Source organism: Suncus etruscus, chromosome 4, assembly GCF_024139225.1.
Source record: "Suncus etruscus isolate mSunEtr1 chromosome 4, mSunEtr1.pri.cur, whole genome shotgun sequence".
In the NCBI taxonomy this organism is placed as follows: Eukaryota; Metazoa; Chordata; class Mammalia; order Eulipotyphla; family Soricidae; genus Suncus; species Suncus etruscus.
The window spans coordinates 1,950,116-1,975,110 of NC_064851.1; the positions used below are offsets into that span (position 1 = coordinate 1,950,116).

The 24,995-nt window shown below is 44.4% G+C and overlaps 1 protein-coding gene and 1 pseudogene across 1 annotated transcript in view; one reads left to right on the forward strand and one right to left on the reverse strand.

Annotated features, from left to right (window-relative positions):
- Positions 1-24,995, forward strand: part of SMC1B (structural maintenance of chromosomes 1B) — a 59,998-nt gene that overhangs the window by 24,768 nt on the left and 10,235 nt on the right. The window contains 11 exon segments of the mRNA XM_049771544.1: positions 518-600; positions 1,159-1,366; positions 1,961-2,146; positions 5,665-5,844; positions 11,152-11,298; positions 12,903-13,040; positions 13,483-13,599; positions 17,902-18,008; positions 19,562-19,703; positions 20,230-20,375; positions 23,756-23,909. Of these exon segments, the coding sequence (XP_049627501.1) occupies positions 518-600; positions 1,159-1,366; positions 1,961-2,146; positions 5,665-5,844; positions 11,152-11,298; positions 12,903-13,040; positions 13,483-13,599; positions 17,902-18,008; positions 19,562-19,703; positions 20,230-20,375; positions 23,756-23,909 (1,608 nt within the window).
- On the reverse strand, positions 3,272-3,369 carry LOC126007656 (uncharacterized; annotated as a pseudogene).

Below are 24,995 nucleotides of genomic sequence, written 5' to 3' on the forward strand. Positions count from 1 at the left end.
AGGACCAAAAGGTGGTTGTTTCGAATCCCGTTGTTTCACATGGTCCCCCGTGCCTGCCAGGAGCTATATCTTTTTTTTTTTTTTTTTTGGCCACACCCATGGTGCTCAGGGGTTACTCCTGGCTGTCTGCTCAGAAAATTGCTCCTGGCAGGCACGGGGACCATATGGGACACCGGATTCGAACCAACCACCTTTGGTCCTGGATCGGGCTGCTTGCAAGGCAAACGCCTCTGTGCTATCTCTCCGGGCCACCAGGAGCTATTTCTGAGCAGACAGCCAGGAGTAACCCCTGAGCACCACCGGGTGTGACCCAAAAACAAAAAACAAAACAACAAAAAAGTGAAAAACAAAAAAAGTATGTATAATTATAACTGATGCTAATTTAAATAATTTACATATATACATAGATTAAATATGAGACATAGCTGTTCATATTGAATTGATATAGAAATTGTTAGAGAAATAATTTCATTTGTTCAGAATTGCTGTAGCTAACTTAAATTCCATCCTATTTTAGGAAAATCTAAAACAAACAGAAGAACAAATAGAAGACCATAAGAAACGAATAGAGAAGTTGGAGGAGTATACAAAAACATGCATGTGAGTAGAGTCAGCGATGCCTTCCGCTCTTTTGGTTAAGTTTCTGGTATGGCCATCCAGTGATTACCCCACTTCTATGTCCACTGTCCATGTACGGAACTTCTCACCCTCCTTCACTTTCTGTCTACTAAAGATACTACACATTTTACTCAGTCATATAATGAAAACAGGTAACAGTTTTGAAACAAAATTCCTTTTGTCACTGGTACTCTCATAAGAAAACATATGCTATAAAAGTTGGTACTGTCAGTATATTCTGCCACTACATTTTTTTAAATTGGTCTGAATTATTTACTTACTAAATTAATAATTGCTCTAGCGAGAGCTATTCATTCTTTTTTTTGCATCCAGAAATATGTGCATTTAAACCAGCAAAGAATGATCAAAATCTCTTTTGCCCATGTTTGGTGCTGTTTATTTTTTGTATTTCACATCATTTTAAGATTGACAAGAGTTCTCCATTCTCGTATAATGCCAGATCGAGGTATGTATTATATCCTGGAATTTTTAAATCCTGGTTTTTCTTTTTACTATATAATTTGTCATTATTATGTATAGGGATTGCTTGAAAGAGAAAAAGCTGCAAGAGGAAAACCTCGTGAATGAAATAGGAAAAACAAAATCAAGAATGTCCGAAGTTAATGAGGCGTTGAATGATATTCGAAACGAATTGCAAAATGCTGGAATTGAGAATCATGAAGGAAGACGTCAGCAGAAGAGAGCAGAGATTCTAGAAAACCTTAAGAGACTTTACCCAGATTCAGTGGTAATTACAGATGAATCAAAACAAAGGGGATTTAGAATGTGACTTTTTTTGGGTGGGGTGGGGGGCATTCCTGGCGGCGCTCAGGGGTTACTCCTGACTCTGAGCTCAGAAATCGCTCCTGGCAGGCTTGGGGGACCCTTTGGAATGCCGGGGATTGAACCTGGGTCCATCCTGGGCCAGCTGCATGCAAGACAAATGCCTTGCCACTGTGCTATCACTCTGGCCCCCAGAAGTGTTACCATTATTAAGAAGCAAAGCTTTTTCAGAAATGTTCTGTCTGGGGCCAGAAAAGAGAGCTCAAAGTCTAAGCACATACTCAGCCAGAGGAGGTCTGGGTTCAAGCCAGGCCCTACGTGTGGCCTGAGGACTGCTAGGTATGACCCAGCATACCTGCTGTACATTGCCCAGTTCCTCTGTCAAATGCTTTCAGACTAGACCAGCTAAATGGACATTTCAGAATGAAACTGAGACACTTGAATGAGGTTCTGTTAAATTAAGTGTTGGTTTACACTGTTTTGTTATATTTAAAAATATGAAAGCACATGTTTTCATATAATTAATTATGCTTTTCTCTCTTTTTATGAAACCTGCCAGTTTGGAAGACTGCTTGACCTGTGTCATCCAATTCATAAGAAGTACCAGTTGGCTGTCACAAAACTTTTTGGCCGCTATCTATTTGCCATTGTTGTAGCTACAGAGAAGGTAGCAAGGGATTGTATTCGATTCCTGAAGGAGGAAAGAGCTGAACCGGAGACGTTTCTTGCGCTAGATTACCTTGATGTAAGACATTTGTAACTTCAATGTTTAGTAATAATGAGATCTTGCTCTTAACACATTTTTATTGCCTAAGATACGGTTATTGAATGACAAAAATCGTAGCTTAAATGTCAGCCAATCGTGCCAGTTGTTCACATATTGACCGGCAGAAGAATACTAAATTGGTCTTTCTTGCCTTTATGTTTCTTCCTGATCTAGTTTGCCGTAATTCTAATTTGGGGACTTGGGGGACATTGGTCTGGCAGCACACCACTCTGCTTATTGGCCAGAAGTTTATTTTGTCCTATAACAAAACACAGGAGACTGTATTGTCTGTCACTGACACACAAACCAGCTTTGGCTGTAAAACATGATTGAGTTAACGCCTCTCAGTGGACCAGGCTAAATTTGGAGCCTTGAGGTGTAGATCAAGTGGCTGCAGGCATATTCAGAGCCTGAGTTTCTAAGGCAAGAACTCTTATTGTCACATGTGATAACCATTCGCAATTTACCCCATTGTCTGTTTTCAAAAGTCGTGTTTTGTTCTTCTTTTAAAATCTGAACTGAAGACATTGTAGAAGTTCGGAGTACTTGGTGACCGTGTGGGATGCCGGGGATGGGATTGAACCAGGGTCTGTCCCAGGCTGTCTGCATGCAAGGCAAATGCTCTACTGCTGTGCTTTCTCTTAGGCCCTGTTTTTTGTTGTTGTTGTTGTTGTTGTTGTTTTTTTGGGTCACACCCGGCGGTGCTCAGGGGTTACTCCTGGCTGTCTGCTTAGAAATAGCTCCTGGCAGGCACGGGGGACCATGTGGGACACCGGGATTCGAACCAACCTCCTTTGGTCCTGGATTGGCTGCTTGCAAGGCAAACACCGCTGTGCTATCTCTCCGGGCCCTGTTTTTTTTTTTTTTTAATTTAATTTTATATTTTGAGCTTTTTTTTGGGAGGCGATATCCAGCTGCGCTCAGGGGTTAATACTGGCTCTGCAATCAGAAGTTGCTCCTGGCAGGCTCGGGGGACCATATGGGAATGCCAAGAATTGAACTTGGGTCTAACCCAAGTCGGGCACATGCAAGGCAAATATCCTACCACTGTGCTATCTTTCCAGCCCCAGAGTACTTGTTTTTTGTTTGTTTGTTTGTTTGTTTTTAAATATCGAACGCTTCACGAATTTGCGTGTCATCCTTGCACAGGGTCCTAATCTTCTCTGGAGTACTTGGTTTTTAATTCCAGAACCACCTGGTCCCCAAGCAAACCCAGTAATTTTCCTTTAAAAAATTTTAGTGGTTCTGAGGAAACCAAACCCAGTATCTCACAAATGCAGGTCAAGTGCTCCACTGCTGAGCCACATCTCCAGCCCCTGTTGGCTTTATGTTTAGTGCCAGAGTTGAAAATTTTCTTTATTAATGTCTTTATTTATACAATTTTATTACAAACATGATTGTAGTTGGATTTCAGTCATATAAAGAACACGCTTCTTCACCAGTGCAACACTCCCATCACCAATGCCCCAAATCTCCCACCTGTATTTGAGACAGGCTTTCTACTTCCCTCATTCATTCACATTGTTATGTTAGTTGTCAGTGTAGTTATTTCTAACTTCACTCACCACTCTTTGTGGTGAGCTTCATATTGCGAGCTGAACCTCCCAGCCCTCATCTCTATTGTCTCTGAGAATTATTACAAAAATGTCTTTTATTTTTCTTAAAACCCATATATGAGTGATACTATTCTGTGTCTATCTCTCTCGCTCTGACTTATTTCACTCAGCATAATAGATTCCATGTACATCCATGTATAGGAACTTTCATGACTTCGTCTCTCCTGACAGCTGCATAATATTCCATTTTGTATATATACCACAGTGTCTTTAGCCATTCATCTGTTGAAGGGCAACTTGGTTGTTTCCAAAGTCCGGCTATTGTAAATAGTGCTGCAATGACTATTGATGTAAGAAACGGATTTTTGAATTGTATTTTTGTATTCAACCTAGGGTATATCCCTAAGAGTGGTGTAGCTGGATCATATAGGAGTTCAATTTCCAGTTTTTTTAGGAATCTCCTTATTGTTTTCTATAAAGGCGGACTAGATGGCATTCCCACCAGCAGAGAATGAGAGTTCCTTTCTCTCCACTCTCCTCCAGCACCGATTGCTTTGTTCTTTGTGATATGTGCCAGTTTCTGTGGCGTGAGATGATACCCCATTGTTGTTTTGATTTGCATCTCCCTAATGATTAGTGATGTGGATCATTTTTTCATGTGTCTTTTGGTCATTTGTATTTCTTCTTTGACAAAGTGTCTGTTCATTTCTTCTCCCCATTTTTTGATGGGATTGGATGTTTTTTTCTTTTCTTTTTTTTTTTTGTTTTTTTTGTTTTTTTTATTTTTGGTTTACACCCGGTAGGGCTCAGGGGTTACTCATGGCTGTGCGCTCAGAAATTGCCCCTGGCAGGCACAGGGGACCATATGGGATGCTGGGATTCGAACCACCATCCTTCTGGATATAAGGCAAACGCCCTACATCCATGCTATCTTTCCGGTCCCTGGATGTTTTTTTCTTGTAAAGTTCTGTCAGTGCCTTGTATATTTTGGATATTAGCCCCTTATTTTGATGGGTATTGGGTGAATAATTTCTCCCATTCAGTGGGTGGCTTTTGTATCCCAGGCTTTATTTCCTTTGAGGTAGACAAGCTTCTCAGCTTAATATATTCCCATCTGTTTATTTCTGCTTCCACTTGTTTGAAGAGTACTGTTTCCTTGAGTTGAAATTGGGCCCTAAAATATATATATAAAATATGGCATTTTCTCTACCACTGAGCTGTGTCATCAGCAATTTCATGAAATTTTTTTAACTTGTTTTTGTTTTTTGGCCACACTGAACTTACTCCTGACAGGCTCAGGGATCATATGGGATGACGGGGATCAAACCTGGGTTTGTCCAGAGTCGGCAGCATGCAAGGCAGACATCCTACCCCTGTGCTATCACTCCAGCCTTTCATAAAAAAATGTTTTTTGGTTTTTGGGTCATACCCAGCAGTGCTCAGGGGTTACTCCTAGCCCTATGCTCAGAAATTGCTCCTGGCAGGCTCTGGGGACCATATGGGATGTCGAGATTCGAACTAATGACCTACTGCATGAAAGGCAAATGCCTTACCTCCATGCTATCTCTCTGGCCCCTGTAAAAAATTTTTTTTAAATAAGCTTCTGAGAATGAGAATTAGCTTTCAGATGTGGAATTACACTTCATGTGTATGAGACCGTGGGTTGAATTCTATGCACACACATACACACAAAACAATACACACAAAACACAAACAAACAAACAAAAAAGAAACAACCCACATACACACAAAGCACACATACACACACACAGAACCAAAATCTTGTGTCAACCACTTTGGAGTCTACTTCATCGTGTTATTCTCCAACTCTTGCCCTAGAGCGCATTATACTGATTTTGATTTTAAACTGGCACACTCACATGTCTGTGAGAAAGAGTGAATTGAGCCCTTAGCTTCATCCGAGTCTTTTTGGCCTTTTAGATGAAGCCGATCAACGAAAGGCTGAGAGAGATCAGAGGCTGCAAGATGGCGATTGATGTCATCAAGACTCAGTCTCCTCAGCTGAGGAAAGTCATTCAGTTTGTGTGTGGGAACGGCCTTGTGTGTGAGACAGTGGAAGAGGCAAAGCACATCGCCTTTGGTGGGACCGAAAGGCGGAAGGTATGTGGGGCCAGGAGGCGGTTTGAGCTTGACAGAGGCTTCTTGGGAGGGAGCCAGTGTTGAGATGCTTGACCTCTTGGGGGAGGGAAAAAATCAGCATAGAACCTGATCACTCAATGGCTTCTTTACATTTTTGAATTCTGTAGCATTTTCTATACTAGATATTTTATCTTTTAAATTAGATTTATTGTAATCACAATCTTTTGTGGCAGCTCTCAGGGGTTCCTCCTGGCTTTACGCTCAGAAATCGCTCCTGGCAGGCTTGGGGGACCCTATGGGATGCCGGGATTTGAACCACTGTCCTTCCGCATGCAAAGCAAAGGCCTTATCTTCATGCTATCTTTCCAGCCCCTGTAATCGCAATCTAAAGCAGGTTGGGGGTGTGTGTGTATTTTTTGGGTGGTTTTTTTTTTGTGGTTTTTTTTTTTTTTTTTTTTTTTTGGTTAAGTAGAAAGTTTTATTAGAAGGTAGAAGAGAAATGGAAAGAAACTCCCCACCTGGGCCCGGAGAGATAGCACAGAGGTGTTTGCCTTGCAAGCAGCCGATCCAGGACCAAAGGTGGTTGGTTCGAATCCCGGTGTCCCATATGGTCCCCCGTGCCTGCCAGGAGCTATTTCTGAGCAGACAGCCAGGAGTAACCCCTGAGCGCAGCCGGGTGTGACCCAAAAACCATAAAAAAAAAAAAAAAAAAAAAAAAAGAAACTCCCCACCTGAAGAGGAGCATAGGATGAATCAGACTAAGTTCTAAAGCAGTTATTTTAAAAATAGGATAAATGCCCTTACTAAAGCTCCTGATTTCCCCTGCATTTACATGTGTTTCTGAGTACTCGGAGAGATTCTAGATGCTTCTTTGGCATTGAGTCATTTCTTTCACAGCTTACCAGAGACTTCAACAGTACTTTTATGCAGACAGTATTTTAACACAATTAGAATCCAAAGAGCACAAATGAAATGAGACTACTGACTACAAATGTCAAGTGTCATTGATAATGTTTTGTTTTAGGTGCTGGAGAGAGTGTAGGTTGGGGCTTTGCCTTGTACACAGCTGACTCTAGTTCGGTCTCTTACACCACATACATCCTGACCCCAAAGTGAAGAGAAAACTGAGCACCACTGGGTATAGGCCAAAAACAGTTGTTTTGAAGCCACAGACATTACACGGGTTAAGGCACATACCTTGCATGCTGCCAACTCTGGTCCGACTCATAGACCCAGATGGTCCCGATTGTTTGGGTTGGGTTACCTCTGCTACTGCCAGGGTGACCTGGGTGACGGCCCCACACTCGTCCTAGGGCTCACATTAAATTCCCAGCCAGCAGAGGCCCTAGTTTCATATATTTTTTTAAACTCTCAGTTAAATTGAGTCTGTATCTAGTTACACGATATGAAATTCTTCAGCTGATCTGATAACAGCTGTTAAGTGGTGAGTGTCTCATTGCTCCAGCTATGTGGCTTTAGCCCAGAGCCGAGGCCCAGCTTTTGTTTCTCATCTTAAATGAATTAGTGCTCTCTTCAGAGTTGAAATAATTAATAGAATGCAAAATGCTGTTATAGTACTCAGTGAGTAACTCTTAAGTGCTGTTTTTAAAAATTTACTAGTCAGGGCTGGAGAGATAGCATGGAGGTAAGGTGTTTGTCTTTAATGCGAAGGACGGTGGTTCGAGTCCCGGCATCCCATATAGTCCGCAGTGCCTGCCAGGGGCGATCTCTGAGCATAGAGCCAGGAGGAACCCCCGAGCGCTGCCGGGTATGACCCAAAAGCCAAAAAAATAAAATAAAATAAAATAAAAAACTTACTAGGCAGAGAACACTTTTGCTCTGGAATGCCCAAATTGCAAATGACAGGACAGGCTATTAGTAAAATTAAGTAAATCAGCCAGTGTTGAATGTATTGCCTTGGCCCTCATGCTTAAGTCCTTGTCCGTTTTTATGCTCCTGCCTCGTAATGTTATAACAAAGGGCCGCACAGGGGTGTCTGGTGCTTACTCGTTGCTCACGTCACGGGCACACACTTGCATCTATTGCGTGGTCAGGCCCCACCGCCAGCATTCACCCCGCCTTCCTCTGCCTCTGCCTCTGCCTCAGGGACTGCTCTCACCATTCTCACTAACAGGACCTTGAAGCATGAGAGAGGGTCACACACCAACACTAGTAAGTGTTATGGGATGCAATGGAAGTTCTCTTGACCTCCCAGAAGAGTTTCTTTAGAGGGTCCTATAACCTGTCTCTTAATGTTTTACTTCCTTCCTTCCTTCCTTCCTTCCTTCCTTCCTTCCTTCCTTCCTTCCTTCCTTCCTTCCTTCCTTCCTTCCTTCCTTCTTTCATTTTTCTTTTTTTCTTTTTCTTTCTTTCTCTTTTTCTTTCTCTCTTTCTCTCTTTCTCTCTTTCTTTCTCTCTTTTTCTCTATTTCTTTCTTTCTTTCTTTCTTTCTTTCTTTCTTTCTCTCTTTTTCTCTATTTCTTTCTTTCTTTCTTTCTTTCTTTCTTTCTTTCTTTCTTTCTTTCTTTCTTTCTTTCTTTCTTTCTTTTTTTTTTTTTTTTTTTTTTTTTTTTTTTTTTTTTTGGTTTTTGGGCCACACCCTGTGACGCTCAGGGGTTACTCCTGGCTATGCGCTCAGAAGTTGCTCCTGGCTTCTTGGGGGACCATATGGGACGCCGGGGGATCGAACCGCGGTCCGTCCTAGGTTAGCGCAGGCAAGGCAGGCACCTTACCTCCAGCGCCACCGCCCGGCCCCTCTTTCTTTCTTTCTTTCTTTCTTTCTTTCTTTCTTTCTTTCTTTCTTTCTTTCTTTCTTTCTTTCTTTCTTTCTTTCTTTCTTTCTTTCTTTCTTTCTTTCTCTCTTTCTTTCTCTCTTGCTCTCTCTCTCTCTCTCTCTCCCTCCCTCCCCCCTCCCTTCCTTCCTTCCTTCTTTTTTTTTTTTTTTTTTTGGATTTTTGGGTCACACCGGGTGGCACTCAAGGGCTACTCCTGGCTCTACTCTCACAAATCGCTCCTGGCAAGCTCAGGGGACCATATGGGATGCCAGGATTCGAACCACCTTCCTTCTGCATGCAAGGCAAACGCTTTACCTCCATGCCATCTCTCCGGACCCTCTTTTTTTTTTTTTTTTTTTTTTTTTGCTTGCTTGTGGGCTACACCTTCCAGTGCTCCTGGCTCTGTGCTCAGAGATCACTCCTGGCAGGACTTCCGGGACCACGTGTGGTGCCGGGATTGAAACCCAGGTTGGCCACACTCAAGGCAGGCACTCTCCCCACCAAGTTACCACTCAATCCTCCTTCCTTCCACTCTTGCCACCATAGGCTGTGGTTCCATGAAGTCTTGGTGGAAGACTAAATGACTTTGAAGACTGTAATGTGAGATACTGATAGAACGTCACTAGTGTCACACAGTGCAGATGCCAAATAAGATTTGTGGAGAACAACTGGCAAGCCAAGGAGCTTCGGGGCCTAGCTGGTGCCTCGGCTTCTGTGTACAAAAGTGACCTTTGACCAGGAAGAGGCAACAAGCGTGCAGACACTCAGATCAGGCAGCTGTGTCCAGACCACTCTTATTCACCAGGTGTAGAATGGGTCCCTCCTGTTAGGGACACCCCATCAGACATGACTTTCCCCATTGTCTGTCGCTCTACTATTGGTGGGTATTCAAGGTCAAGTGGTTCCCAAGAGGCATTGGAGGCCTCTTCACCCACCTAAGGGGCCTCCAGCGGCCTACAGCAAATGAATGTGTCTCCCTCAAAGGGTACAAACCCTGTTCAGTGAGGCAGAAAGAGCCTAGGTTTGTTTTGGGGTCACACCCAGCACCACTTGGGGGTTCCTCCCGGCTTTGTGCTCAGAGATCACTCCTGGCAGGCTCAGGGCACCATATGGGATGCCAGGAATTGAACTTGGGTGTGTCCTGGGTCGGCTGCATGCAAGGCAAACGCCTTATTGCTGTGCTATCTCTCTGGCCCCAAAGCCTGGGTTTTGTTCACTCTGAAGCTCTGAAAGGCCCTGGAGTGCTTGCCTCTGTGACTCCACTTTAGAGAAATACGTCTATTAAATAAAGCTAACTTAATGAATAGCTCTGAAGAGTCCACTGAGCATCTACCTACATCTTCAAAAACTTTCATCACTCTCCAGGTGAGGTTAGGACCCCGCCCCCGCTTTCTGCTGCCAGATTCCTGAGACCATGTTTTCTATGTTTCTTTCCCTGCCCGCACAGTTCATCCTCTGTGCGCACTTGGCCCCAGTGGAGAATGTCCCAACCCAGCAGGCAATTCAGAGGGCGGAATGAGGCCAGTGTCTGTTGCTGTGTTCATCTTAGACACTTGTAGTCCGCATGGAAAGTCTCCTCTGGCTTCGAATAATTAGAAACATTTGTAAAATACCTCATGACTTCCATTTATTTATTGAAGTATATATTCATGTATAAGCCTTTGGCTTCATCTAAATTTTTTCTTGGTTCCATATTCATAATTATTTAGGACGAATGTGATGGTTTGATATATAGGCAGTTTTCACAATACTCTATAGACATATAATGTCATCTTTTATGTGACGATTTATGTAATGCAAAATAGTTTATATTAAATATAGAAACTCTTTGTTTTTGCTCCTCAGTACAGTATTGAATATGCTTTTAATTAATTTATTAACTTTTTTGAATTATGGCTAATCTTTTAACTGGAATTGGCTTTGGACCTTTACAAAATAGAATCGTGTATCTGGCTTGCTTATTGGCTGTGCAGCTTCACTTACTAGGTAAAGTAGTAAACTTTAGTAAGCGGCTTTGTTTTGCAAGTCAGCCCCTGAAGAGGTTGACTGATGGAGGGATGGAGGATGAGGTCTTTCCCCTTCAGTTCGGAGCACGAATCTGCCACCCTGTCTAGCTGACGGTTCTGAGGTGAAAAGGCGAGTAAACCGCTCACAGACAGTTAGGCTTGTGGAAATATTAGCTTTATTCGGTGGACAAGACTGAAGTCCAAAGACTCAGCCTCAGTTCCAGCAAAAAAGCCCCTCGCCTTCCACAGACCCTTGTTTTTATCCCCCAGAATCAGGTACCACCCAATGGTGGGATCAGGTACCACCCAATGGTGGAAGCAGAATCAGGTACTACCCTAGGGTGGGGGCAGAATGCCAGGTCACACCCTAGGGTAGGGCACAATCACCATCAGGTTAGGGTCAGTAACATAATAATCCCCTAAAATATTTACATACACAACAGTTTTGCTCATATACAGCTTTTAGTTGTAAAAAGTGCCATGTTATGTCTTTACTTTGTTCTTCCTTATCTACAGTTCTCTCAGGTAAAATGTTTTAAATTTTTCAGACAGTAGCTCTTGATGGGACATTATTTTCAAAGTCTGGTGTGATCTCTGGAGGGTCGAGTGACTTAAAATACAAGGCAAGGTGCTGGGATGAAAAAGACTTAAAGAATTTAAGAGAGAGAAGAAGCCAGCTAATCCAGGAGCTAAAGGTAGATCCTTGTCAGAGTTATAGACCATGAGATATAATCATTGTATTTATAAGGAAGTTTGTAATAAACTAGAGATATTATTGTAAGAACTCTAGTTGGCCTAGAGTTGACCATTCAAATAATGGATAATAAAGTAAAAAATGAAAATATTTCTTTGCTCATCCTTCCCCCTCGTGGTATTTTGCTAGAGTTTGGTACACAACTTCCAGAGATGTTTATCCTTTATTTTTTTGGTTTTGGGATTTATAATGATTTATGTAGTGCTTATGTGTTTTTTGTTGTTGTTGTTTTGGTTTTTGGGTCACACCCAGCAGCGCTCAGGCTTCTGGCTCTACACTCAGAAATCACTCCTGGGGGCCGGGCGGTGGCGCTAGAGGTAAGGTGCCTGCCTCGCCTGCGCTAGCCTTGGATGGACCGTGGTTCGATCCCCCGGTGTCCCATATGGTCCCCCAAGCCAGGAGCGACTTCTGAGCGCATAGCCAGGAGTAACCTCTGAGCGTCACCGGGTGGGGCCCCAAAACCAAAAAAAGAAAAAAAAAAAAAAAGAAATCACTCCTGGCAGGCTCAGGGGACCATATGGGATGTCGGGATTGGAACCACCGACCTTCTGCATGCAAGGCAAACATCTTACCTCCATGTTATTTCTCTGGCCCCCTGCTTATGTGTTTTTAATTAGCTGTCATGTATCATGACAAGTCCATTGCGTTCATTTTAACATGTAGATAGAACTTTATAGAAATGTATTTATTTATTTTGGATTTGGGGCCACACCCAGCACTACTCAGGGGTTATGAGTGCTGGGAATTTAACTCAGGTCAATGGTATACAAGGCAAAAGTTTAACATTATACTATTGCTTTAGCCCCAGCCAGCCACTTTATTTTTAATAAGTACTATCTGGTATTTTATTATGTTTTTGGTTTGTTTGTTTTTTGGGGGGCCACACCCATGGTGCTCAGGGGTTACTCCTGGCTGTCTGCTCAGAAATAGCTCCTGGCAGGCACGGGGGACCATATGGGACACCGGGATTCGAACCAACCAGGTCCTGGATCGGCTGCTTGCAAGGCGAACACCACTGTGCTATCTCTCCGGGCCCAGTTTTTTTTTTTTTTTTTTTTTTAACTGAGGGGGTATTTGGGACCAAACCTGGTGGTGCTCAGGCTTTTGCTGCGCTTAGCAGAGCTTGTGGTGCTGGGGATCCAACTCGGGTCAGCAACATGCAGGACCAACATTTTAGTACTGTCTCTGTGGCCCATAGTTGTTGTTTATTTAGCCAGTTCACCACTGTTACAAGTGTATGGTCATTGTTCTTCAATAAAGCTGACAAACATTATTGTGGGCTGGAACAAGAGCACAGTGGGGAGGGGAGGGTGTTTGCCTCGCATGCAGCCAGCCCAGGCTCCATCTTCAGCATCCCGTAGGACCCCGGGATTCTGCTAGGAGTAATCCCTGAATACAGAGCCAGGAGTAACCCCTGTGTTTTTTTTTTTGGTGTGGCCAAAATAAATAAATAAATTAAATAAATAAATAAATAAATAAATAAAAAAAACAGCCTGATTGTGAGCCATGAAAGCACCATGCTTTTCTCTGTATTTTTCCTTTTAGGATTTAATGAAGGCCCTACGCAAGGAAGCAGATTTAAAGCAAATACAGGCTCTGGTCCAGGGAACTCACACACGACTCAAATATTCCCAAACTGAACTTGAAATGGTGAAGAAGAAGTATCTTGCAGCTTTTTACCGGGTAATCGAGGGCTGCAGACCTTGATGGCCTTTGAACTGGGACAGAATCTCCAGAGTCCGTTTTGAGCTGTGTGGCGTTAGATGGTCTGCCCTGACGGGGTCATTGACTTTATTTTGATGTTTGTTTTTACTTTATGTTGCTCTTGCTACCTGATTGTATCTGAATTTATCCTGTTTCATAGATTTCTTTTTATTCTAAAACAAACAAACCCTGTTACCTATTTACCGTATTTTTCACTCCATAAGACAAACCTGACCATAGATGCTTTCCTCCCATGCAGTCAGGCTTCAGCTCCAGGCGGCATTCACTCCATAAGACATGTCTTTTGGGGGAGGGGAGAGTGTGTCTTATGGTATAAAAAATACGCTACTTTTTCTTTTTACTTTACTGTGTAAAGCTCAGTGGCCATCTCTAAAAGAAATTTTCCCTCTTTTGCGATTAGGAACAGTCTCAACTCCAAAGTGAACTACTAAATATCAAATCACGGTGCACTATGCTGGATGAAGAGATCAAAAAGGGACAGCAGAGAATTGAAGAGTTTCAAGACAAGATAAACAAGGTCATAACATTAGACTCACTACAAATGGTGCACGGAGGTTATTTCTAGATAAGATACCAGGTTCTGGGGCCGGGAAGGTGGCGCTGCAGGTTAAGTGTCTGCCTTGCAAGCGGATGGACCGAGGTTCAATCCCCCAGTGTCCCATATGTTCCCCCAAGCCAGGGGTGATTTCTGAGCGCATAGCCAGGAGTAACCCCTGAGCATCAAACGGGTGTGGCCCAAAAACTAAAAAGAAAAAAAAAAGATACCAGGTTCTGAGACTTCCTGAGTCCATGCTTAGGCAAAATTTGATCAAGGTTAAATTTATGGTTTGCTGAAAAATGAATTCCCTTGTGCACTTTCAGCACCCTCATAGACACTATACGATAATACATGATACTACTCGATACTATTCTCTATGATACTATATTATAAGATATATAATATATAAAATTACATTAGAGTTTTTTTTACATTACTTTATATTACATTACCTATCCCATAACCACTCCCAACAGTCTATTTGGTTTCTGTCCTCTGCTTTCTGGCATTTTTACTTAAGAATCAGGCCCTCTGGAGCTGGGGAAGGGACTCTTCCTCTTCATGTTAATCTGGGTTCAAACCCCATGCCACATAGGTTCGCTGAGCACTGCAAAGTGTGACCCCAAAACCCTAAATAAATAAACAGCTGTTTTTACAGCCTCTTGGACCAAAGAGATAGTCTAAGGGGTCAGACCCCTTACCTCACAGAGGGCCAAGCCTGGTTCAATCTCCTGCACAGCATTTGTTCCCCTGAGCACAGAACCAGGAGTAAGCCAAGCCCTCAGCACTACCTGGTGTGACCAAACAGACAAACAAAAAACTGCTTCCTCCCTGTCCTTAAGACCATAATGCAGAGACCTCAGGCCATTGGGGTCATCTTTTCAAGGGACCCCACTTCCCCTTGCTGTCATAGTTGTTTGGGGCTATGCTTGGGGCTTGCACACTTGGCTTCAGTGTTCACACACTTGGTGGTACCGTTCACCAGTGGCCTTAAGCTTAGTTGCATTGTTGCAGGGTGCCCACTTTGAGTTTTGGGGCTCGAACACATGATTTCTCTGCTCTGGAATCACAGTGCCGTGTGGCCCAGGGAACCCAACAGCAGAGCCCTGAGACCACAGTCGGTGGGGGGAGGAGGCTTATGTTCAAGTATCAGACTCCCCGAGGCAGGTCTCAACCACTAAGCTATCCTGGGCACTAGTCATTATTTTTAAATATCGATATGTCCTACGCACCGTGCCTGACTTGGAATAGACTTGGCCTCTCGCCTGTGCTTATCAAGTGACAGGAATTCTGGTTTATTTCATGCTGCTTATCTCTAATTGAAAGAGAATTGCTGGGGCCGGAGAGATAGCATAAAGGTAAGGCGTTTGCCTTGCATACAGAAGGACGGTGGTTCGAAATCCAGCATCCCGTGTGGTCCCCTGAGCCTGCCAGGGGTGATTTCTGAGCATAGAGCCAGGAGGAACCCCTGAGCGCTGCCGGTGTGACCCCCAAAAAACAAAACAAACAAACAAACAAACAAAAAAAAGAAAGAATTGCCACAACTTATTCAATAATGTCCACACTTCTATTACCACATGATCTCAAGCCAAACTCATTGCCTTTTTGGGAGGGGGGGTTTAGTTTTTGGGTCACACCTGGCAACACTCAGGGGTTATTCCTGGTTCTATGCTCAGAAATCACTCCTGGCAGTCTCGGGGGACCATATGGGATGCTGGGATTCGAACCACTGACCTTCTACATGCAAGGCAAATGCATGCATTACCTCCATGCTATCTCTCCGGCCCCTAAACTCGTTGTTTCTTAATTCTCTCTTTTCCAGATTGAATAACTGACATTTTCTTAATTATACATATCAGTCTGACATTCCTTATCGGTGCCCTTGTGTTAGTCGATGCTCAGAGCGGATCACATAAATCCAAAATACCTCTGGCCAGTAAGGAGACCCGTGGTCTCACACTTAACAGCTTAATTTCCCATGGTTTGGACAATCTGCTAATACAAAATGTTGGAGGTATATCACATTCATATTGAATTTCATAGTCAGCCAAAATCTAAAAGGTTTTGACATGGTCTTTTGTTGAAACATTTTTCACAATACTGTATCATACATATATGGTATCATATAAATAGAGGATTTAAAAATATTAAAGTTAAAAATATGTGAGGTTGGGGCCGGAGAGATAGCATGGAGGTAAGGTGTTTGCCTTCCATGCAGGAGGTCATCGGTTCAAATCCCGGCACCCCATATGGTCCCCTGTGCCTGCCAGGAGCAATTTCTGAGCCTAGAGCCAGGAATAACCCCTGAGCACTGCCGGGTGTGACCCAAAAAAAAAAAAAATATGTGAGGTTAAAAGTTATTATATTTACTCTTTTATATTGCTGCTGTTACATGGGTTACTTCTGGCTCTCCACTCAGGAGTTATTCCTTGCAGTGCTTGGGGATCACATAGGATGCCAGGAATTGAATCCAGGTTGGCCACCTGTAAGGAAAGTGCTCTCCCTGTGTATTATCACTCCAGGACTTCTAGGATCTTTTTTTTTTTTTTTTTTTTTTTTTTTGGTTTTTGGGTCCCACCGGGCCACGCTCAGGGCTTACTCCTGGCTCTATGCTCAGAAGTCGCTCCTGGCAGGCTCAGGGGACCATATGGGATGCCGGGATTCGAAGCACCTTCTGCATGCAAGGCAAATGCTTTACCTCCATGCTATCTCTCTGGCCCATAGGATCTTTTTGTTTCTGTTTTTGTTTTGGGGGGCCTTCACACAGTCAGTGTTCAGGGTGCCTAGGGGTAGCAATATTCCAGAATAGCCAACAAAAATGACTCACTCCTAGGGTTCATGGATGTGGCACTGTTTGGGCTGATGCCATACGAGCAGTGTTGGGCAGTCTCCGGGGTTATACCCAACAGTTTTTTCAGGGTGGAGGGACCCCAAGATACCAGGTTTCAGGTAATGGGATACATATGCTCTTTCTTAGCCCACACAGTCCCTTCTCTTGGTTTATACTGCATCATGGTCTGTGCTATTGTTCACGTATGAAAATGCCTTATTTATATACAGCATTGTATTTGGGCAGTGTTAAAGAAATGCTTCTGAATTTGTATTAAACACTTCATAAAAGCCAAAGTACTTAAGAACAATTATGCCGGGCCGGGCGGTGGCGCTAAAGGTAAGGTGCCTGCCTTGCCTGCGCTAACCTTGGACGGACCGCGGTTCGATCCCCCGGTGTCCCATATGGTCCCCCAAGCCAGGAGCAACTTCTGAGCGCATAGCCAGTAGTAACCCCTGAGCGTTATCGGGTGTGGCCCAAAAACCAAAAAAAAAAAGAACAATTATGCCCATTCTTACCTTTTTTTTTATTGGTTCATTTTGGTTCTGGGGTCACACTAGATGTTGCTCAGAATTAGTCTTTTTGGGGAGGGGGTTTGGGCCACACCCAGTTGACGCTCAGGGGTCACTCCTGGCTATGTGCTCAGAAATTGCTCCTGACTTTGGGGACTATATGGGAGGCCGGTGGCTTGAACCACAGTCCATCCTAGGCTAGTGCCACTCTATGCCACCGCTCCGGCCCCTCAGAGTTACTTCTGATTCTGCACTCAGGAATTATTCCTGACAATTCTCAGGACACCATATTGGATTCCTGAGATCAAATCCAGGTTGGCTGTATGCAAGTCAAATGTTCTACCCACTCTACTATCTTTCTTGCTCCCTTATTTTGATTTTAGAATAATAAATTTGAAAATAAGTGAGGATTATTTATGGTGTTAAAAAAGAGAAAGGGGGGCCGGAGAGATAGCATGGAGGTAAGGCATTTGCCTTGCATGCAGAAGGATGGTGGTTCAATCCCGGCATTCCATATGGTCCCCTGGGCCTGCTGGGGACAATTTCTGAGCGTAGAGTCAGGAGTAGTCTCTGAGCGCTGCCGGGTATGACTCAAACCACCCCCCCCCAAGAAAAAAGAGAAAGAGGGGCCAGAGTGGTAGCACAGCAGTAGGACTTTTGCCTTGCCCATAGCTGACCCAGAATCGGGTTTGATCCTCAGCATTTTATATTGTGTCCCGAGCCTGCCAGGAGCGATCTCTGAGTGTAGAGCTAGGAGTAACCCCTGAGTGCTGCTGGTAATGGCCCAAAAAACAAACATAAAAGAAAGAGAAAGAACTGATTTACTGTGTAGTAAAGTTGGAAGTACTTGAGAAAATTTGGTGAGGAAACAGATTTTTTCAGCATGGTCTACATAATTAAAATTGATGATTAAACTAACTTTTTCAAATAATTTAAAAGGTTGAAGATGATATTTTCCAAAATTTCTGTGAAGAAATTGGCGTGGAAAATATTCGTGAATTTGAGAAAAAGCATGTTAAACAGCAACAAGAAATTGATCAAAAAAGGTATTTGTATTTAGAAATATTGATAAGCAGAGTACATATAAATATTACTAATACTCAAATTCAAAGGATATGCATGTCATCTTTGTCTCAGCTTATTATCAGTAAACATTCATATTATATGCTCGTTTTATTTTTTTACCACACCCCAAAACATGTTCTTTGTGTGAAAAGTAAAACCTGGGAATCCTAGAACCTACATAGAACCATAGTCATTTGGCATCACTCGCTATTGTGCCTATGAGTCAAAATGTAGCTGATGGGGGACTGCAGAGAAGGTACAGCATTGACCTTGCCTGTGGCAAACCTGGGTTCAACCCCTGGCACCTCATGGAGACCCCAATCCTCTCCAAGAGTGATTCCTGAGTACAAAACCAGGAGTAATCCCTGAGAATTGCCAGGTGTGACCCAAAACCCCAAAACAAATAAAGACAAATGGTTTTATTATCTTTATTTAAATACCGTGATTACAAACATGATTGCAGTTGTATGATTACAATCATGTAAAGATCACTCCCTTCAGACCAGTGCAAGATTCCCACCACCAATTTTTTTGGGGGGGGGCACACCCATTTGATGCTCAGGGGTTACTCCTGGCTAAGTGCTCAGAAATTGCCCCTGGCTTGGGGGGACCATATGGGACGCCGGGGGATCGAACCGTGGTGCTTCCTTGGCTAGCGCTTGCAAGGCAGACACCTTACCTCTAGCTCCACCTCGCCGGCCCCCCCACCAATTAAAGAGAAATTTTAAGAAAGAAAAAAGAGGAGCAGGAATCTGTAGGTTTCAAAATACTTTAAATATATATGTCCATGGCAATAAATGGATACAGATTCTAACCAATTCAGCTTTTCCCTCACATTAATGAGATAGGAAATTTGGCACGATAGTCACATAATATTTATGGTTATTAAAGGCCACATCAGGAACCGGAGCACTAGCACAGCAAATAGGGCATTTGCTTTGCCTGCAGTCCACCTGGGTTCGAGCCACAGCATCATTATGCTTCCCCGAACCTGCCAGGAGTAATTCCTGAGTGCAGAGCCAGGTGTAACAAAAAGAATAAAGATAAAATAAAGGTCATTTTATTTTCTCAGCTACAAGCTAGAATAGCTAGAATATTACATGTGAGATTACAGCATCTCTTAGTTATGACTAACGATGGGCTGGCGGGAGTGTTGAGTGGGGAAATGAGTTACTGTTAACCATCATCATTATTAATCTTTTTCTTTTTTTTTTCTTTTTGGATTTTGGGTCACACCTGGCAGTGTTCAAGGGTTACTCCTGGTTCTGCACTCAGAAGTCGCTCCTGGCAGACTCAGGGACCCTATTGGATGCCAGGAATCCAACCAGAGTTTGTCTGGGGTTGGCTGCTTGCAAGGCAAATGCCTTACTGCTGTGCTATCGCTCTGCCCCCCCCCCCCATTATTAAAGTTGAGTTATAGCCAGAGGGAAATTCATTACACTGTTCTTTTATTGTCTTTTTAATTTTTGAAATTTCCTATAATAAAAATAATTGAAGGGTGTATCACTTGTAATGTTTGACTTTGTTATACTAGATTAGAATTTGAGAAACAAAAAACTCGACTCAATGTTCAACTCGAGTATAGCCGCAATCTGCTAAAGAAGAAGAAAAGTAAGATAAACACTTTAAAAGAAACTGTCCAGAAAGGTAAAGAAGACCTCGATAACCTGAGGAAGGTAATGATCCGTCGGCAGAGCTTTCCTCTCTGCGCGCTCTGAGGGGCCCTCAGAACCAAAGGGCCCAGCCTGGCCTGGTCTGGCAGTGGCCACTGAGGGAGGAGTGGGCCGAGGACCGGGCGGGGCTGCTTTCAGTGAACCGGGGGAGAGAAAATCCTGATCTGCAGGCCTTGAGTTGAGCCATTAGAGAACAGTTGTGACTTGGAGAGGACACAGGACACAGAGATGAAGGGCCAGTTGATGGGAGTGAGAAACCCCAGGTGGATGGTTCAGTGTCTCGGGCAGAGGTAGCAGTGAGGCGGGCCGCAGGACTGTGGGGAAGAAGTGCGGGAAATGACAGGACTGGGTGGGAGGAAAGGAGGAAGAGCTGTGAATTGTGGAAGGAGCCTAAAGCCAGAGTGGGCTCCTTGAGCAAGGGGCTCCAGTAGCACCAGCAGCACTTGGTTTGACTTACGTGAGCTGTTGATCATATTATTAGTCAGTCCAAAAGATAGTCTGCCTCCAACGCACATCCTCTCCAATTCAGGCCGAAGAGAATTGTCTGCAAGCTGTGGAAGAGCTCATGGCCCAGCGCCAGAAGCTTAAGGACCAATTTGGAGCTCAGATGGCCAGCACGGAGAGAGCGCAGGCTCAGGTGGAGGAGGAGCGGAAGAGGATTCTGGTGGTTGAAAGGTAGGAGAGAGCCGGTGGGAGGCTCGACCAGCCTTAAGGGAGCCGGCACCCAGTGCAACCTAATGATAAGGAAGCCTTACTGATTGAGCATGTCCTGGGAGGGTTTTATCTCATGTCATACTTTGTTCTGATGTTATTTTGGGGCTCAGGGCTCACTCTTTGCAGGGCTCAGGAGACCAGATGGGGTGCCAGGGATCCAAGCCAGGTGTGCTGTGTGGAAGGCAAGGGCCCCACCCCGTCCTATCCCTTCAGACTTCCCATCATCCCTTTCAGTCTTTTCTTTTGGGAGGAACAGACCTTTCGGACAACTGGAGCAACTTCAGCGGGCCTCACCCAACTCCTGCTCCATCCTGCGGAGTCTCTAGGCCAGTGTTCCCCAGAGCAAACAGAACCCAGCTCGGGAAGGGGCTGCTGGACCTACGTGGGGCGCAGTAGAAGCCTCAGGCACAATTTGAGGTGTTGCTGTTTGCTTAAGGAAAGATTTGGTTTGTGGGGGCTGGGTAGGCCAGGTAAATTTGGCTACTCACTGTGGTCTGGATGACTCCATACTCCAGCTCTGCTCTGTGTCACATTAGTCCCTGGGCACGGTGAGAGCCTGCCCTAGAGGAGCTGAGAGGCTTAGGCGGTGGCTTGGACGATGCTGGCAAGGAAAATTGCCCGGGCTGCAACGGTGCAGAGCAGCACTTGAACCTCTTGCTTGTATGCTAGTAAGTGCTGCTCATCTCTGGGTCTGATCTGGCCTAAGGAACCAATGAAGTGATCTGTTGATACTCAAACTCTGGGCACCACACGTTTACCTCACTCCTGAAGGCCTCCAGAGTTTCAGGGTAGCCAACCAAGTTTGAGCCTCAGCATCCCAGATGGTTCTCTTTAGGCACCACCATGAACGTTTCCTGAGTGCAGAGACAGGAGTGGCCCGGAACACAAATAACAAAAGAAGATTTGACTGGTAAATGGTGCTAAGGGACCATTGGTTCTAAAATGAAGAGCATTGCTGGATAGGTGGTATAGTGGGTAAGGTTCTTGCCTTGCTGCACACAGCCAACCTGATTGGTCTCCAAAGTAGTATTTGATTCTATGAGCACCTCCAGGAGTGAACCCCTACACAGAGCCCAGATTAAGACCTGAGTACTGCTGTCTTAGGGATATATCTTAGCAACACAAAAACACAATACAAAAATGCCATCTGCACACCTACATTAATTGCAGCACTATTTACAATAACCAGAATCTGAAAACAACCCAAATGTCTGACAACAGACGAGTGGCTAAAGAAACTGGTACATCTACAAAATGGAATATGAGGCAGCGGCCAGGAAAAATGAAGTCATACATGGAGACTATTATGCTCAGTGAAATAAGTCAGAGAGAGAAAGAGATAGACACAGAATAGTCTCACTCATCTGTGGGATTTAAGAAAAATAAAAGACAGTATGTTAATAAAAATACCCATAAACGATAGAGATGAGGGCTGGAAGGACCTGCCCACAGTATGAAGCTTACTACAAAGAGTGGTGAGTGCAGTTAGAGAAATAACTACACTAAGAACTATCAAGACAGTGGTAGTGGGCCCGGAGAGATACCACAGCGGGGTTTGCCTTGCAAGCAGCTGATCCAGGACCAAAGGTGGTTGGTTCGAATCCCGGTGTCCCATATGGTCCCCCATGCCTGCCAGGAGCTATTTCTGAGCAGACAGCCAGGAGTAACCCCTAAGCACCGCTGGGTGTGGCCCAAAAACCAAAAAAAAAAAAAAAAAGACAGTGGTAGTGAATGAGAAATAGTATGCTTGTCTCGGGGTGGAAGAGGAGGGCAAAGGGGGGCATTGATGGTGGGAATGTGGCACTGATGAAGGAGGTGTTCTTTTTATGACTGAAAGCCAATGACAAACATATTTGTAATCATGGTGCTTAAATAAAAATACTATTTAAAAAAACAAGACCTCATCACACCCAAAGTCAGCTACCACTGAATCAAGATACCCAATCTACAACAACAAATATTTACAAAAGGGACCTGTTACACTAGCTGTCCAGGGTGCAAAGGGGGGGAGGTATGGGATGCATGCTGGAAACGGGTGGACAGAGGACAACGCTGGTGGTGGGAATGGCCCTAATTCACTGTCACTATGTACCTTAAATGTACTGTGAAAGACTTGTCATTCACATTGGTCACAAAAATTAAAAAAAATAAAAGATCAGGGGCCGGAGAGATAGCATGGAGGTAAGGCGTTTGCCTTTCATGCAGGAAGTCATCGGTTCGAATCCCGGCGCCCCATATGGTCCCCCGTGCCTGCCAGGAGCAATTTCTGAGCCTGGAGCCAGGAATAACCCCTGAGCGCTGCCGGGTGTGACCCAAAAACCACAAAAAAATAAAAATAAAATAAAAAAATAAAAGATCAGGTGCCGGAGCGGTGGCCCAAGTGGTAACGCATGTCTTCCTTGCCCTAACTAGCCTAGGAGGGATTGCAATTCATCCCCCGGCGTCCCATATAGTCCCCCAAGCCAGGAGTGATCCTGAGCATCACCAAATGTGGCCCAAAAAGCAAAAAAAATAAAAATAAAAAGACCTAAGCACTGCAGGATGTAGCCTCAACCAAAAATATAAAATAATGAAGTAAATGTAAAGCTTATATTGAGGGAGAAATGCAACTTGAAAAAAAAAACACAGATTGAGAAATAATTAGGGAAATATTTTATTGTTATTAGCCTGATTTTTTTTTCCCTGATTCCCCGGCGTCCCATATGGTTCCCCAGACCTGGAGCAATTTCTGAGAGTATAGCCAGGAGTAAACCCTTAGTGTCACTGGGTGTGGCCCCAAAAACAAAAACAAAACAAAACAAAAAAACCCAAAAAACAAAAAGATTTCGACCCTGGTGAGCTTGGGGGACTCTATGGGATGCTGGGGATAAAACCAGGGTCCATCAGGGGGCTGGCCATATGCAAGGCAAATGATCTACTGCTCTTCTATGACTCCAGCCCCTCTCATTACAGTCTTGATGCAATATTAAAGAATGTTAAAGGTTTTTTGGGGGGAGTCACACTCAGTGGCACTCAGGGGTTACTCCTGGTTCTGTGCTCAGAAGTCATTCCTGGCAGGCTTGGGGCACATAGGAGAGACGCCAGGATTCGAACTGGGGTGTGTTCTGTGTTGACGGCAGGAAAGGCAAACACCTTACTGCTGTACTACCGCTCTAACCAGATGTTAAAGTTTAAATTATAAGCAGCAATGAGATTATTCTAGAACTTAAAACATTTGTAGGAAATGCACATAGTGTATTTTTCATATAAGCATGTAACCTGTGTTTTTCTTCCTCAGTACAAGTTTGAGATGAGTAAATTACATTCACTTTTTCATCCTCTACATATTATGTGTATTTCAGGGAAGTGGGGAAATGTCAGAAAGAAGTTGTGGCCATCCAGGGTGCCCTGGAGCAGAAGCGACTAGAGAAGCACAACTTGCTGCTTGACTGCAAAGTTCAAGACATGGAGGTCGTTCTCTTGGTGGGATCGCTAGACAACATCATAGACGTGGAGGTACACGCGTGGTCTGAGACGTGGACAGACCTTACGTGTCCTAGGCCCGCAGTTTAGTCCTGGCACTGCAAAAACAGTATAAGTGAAATAGGTGCCATTGTGTAGAATGCTAGAGTTGGCCCCATGGGTAGGTCCACGAGCAAAACAGTGGTCAGGGTGTTGTGATGAGAGGAGTATTCAAGAGAGCCTTCCTGGACAGCAGAAAAGGAGGGACTTAGCCTAGCGGGTGACGTCAGAGTGGACGTGGGCCCTGTTCATGCCTTCCCAGTGGCTCCTTGCTGAGGAACCTTCAAGATGACTCCCCCTTGACCACCAGAACCTGATCTTCTTTCCTTCGCTATTAACTTCAAAGTCTTTTGCAGTCAGTGGGGCTATTTCCGGATAGGTGAGGTATTAAGACCTCTTTGGAAGGGTGAGTAGCTGGGTTAATAGCGAGTCATTATCTAAGAAGTGGGTTTGGAAGAAAATATGGCGGGCAGACACCTGCCTTCTAGGTGCCTATGCTACTTCAGACCCCAAACGATGCACCCCAATACTGACCCCCACCCCTAAAAGAGTATGATTCTGAACTACCTTGTTAGGAAAGCCACCGTGTAGAGATGTGTTCATGTGGGAGTGGGATTTGGGGAGCCATCCCCGGGGTTCTCAGGGATCCAGGCTCTGCTCCGAAATCAAGCGTCACCACTCCTGGTGCAGTGTTATGGGAGGTGTGGTACCAGGGGTTGAGCCCGGGTCAGCCACAGGTGAGGAGTGTCTTAACCTTTGGATATGAGCTACCTAAAAAGGAGATTTGTCCCTTTAAGAGTGAAGACACCTCTCAATTAGGATGGTGGTGTTGCTGCCCTTGGTATTGGTGATTGTTGGCTGGAAGCTGCTGGATTTTCCTAACAGCTTTGCTATAAGGACCTTGGTCCTCTTCCCACCAGTTTTCTCTATGAAACCCGTTCTGGGGGCTGGAGTGATGGCACAGTGGTAGGGCATTTGCCTTGCACATGCCTGACCCAGGACACACCACGGTTCAATCCCCAGGTGTCCCATATGGTCCCCCAAGCTAGGAGCGATTTCTGAGCCCATAGCCAGGAGTAA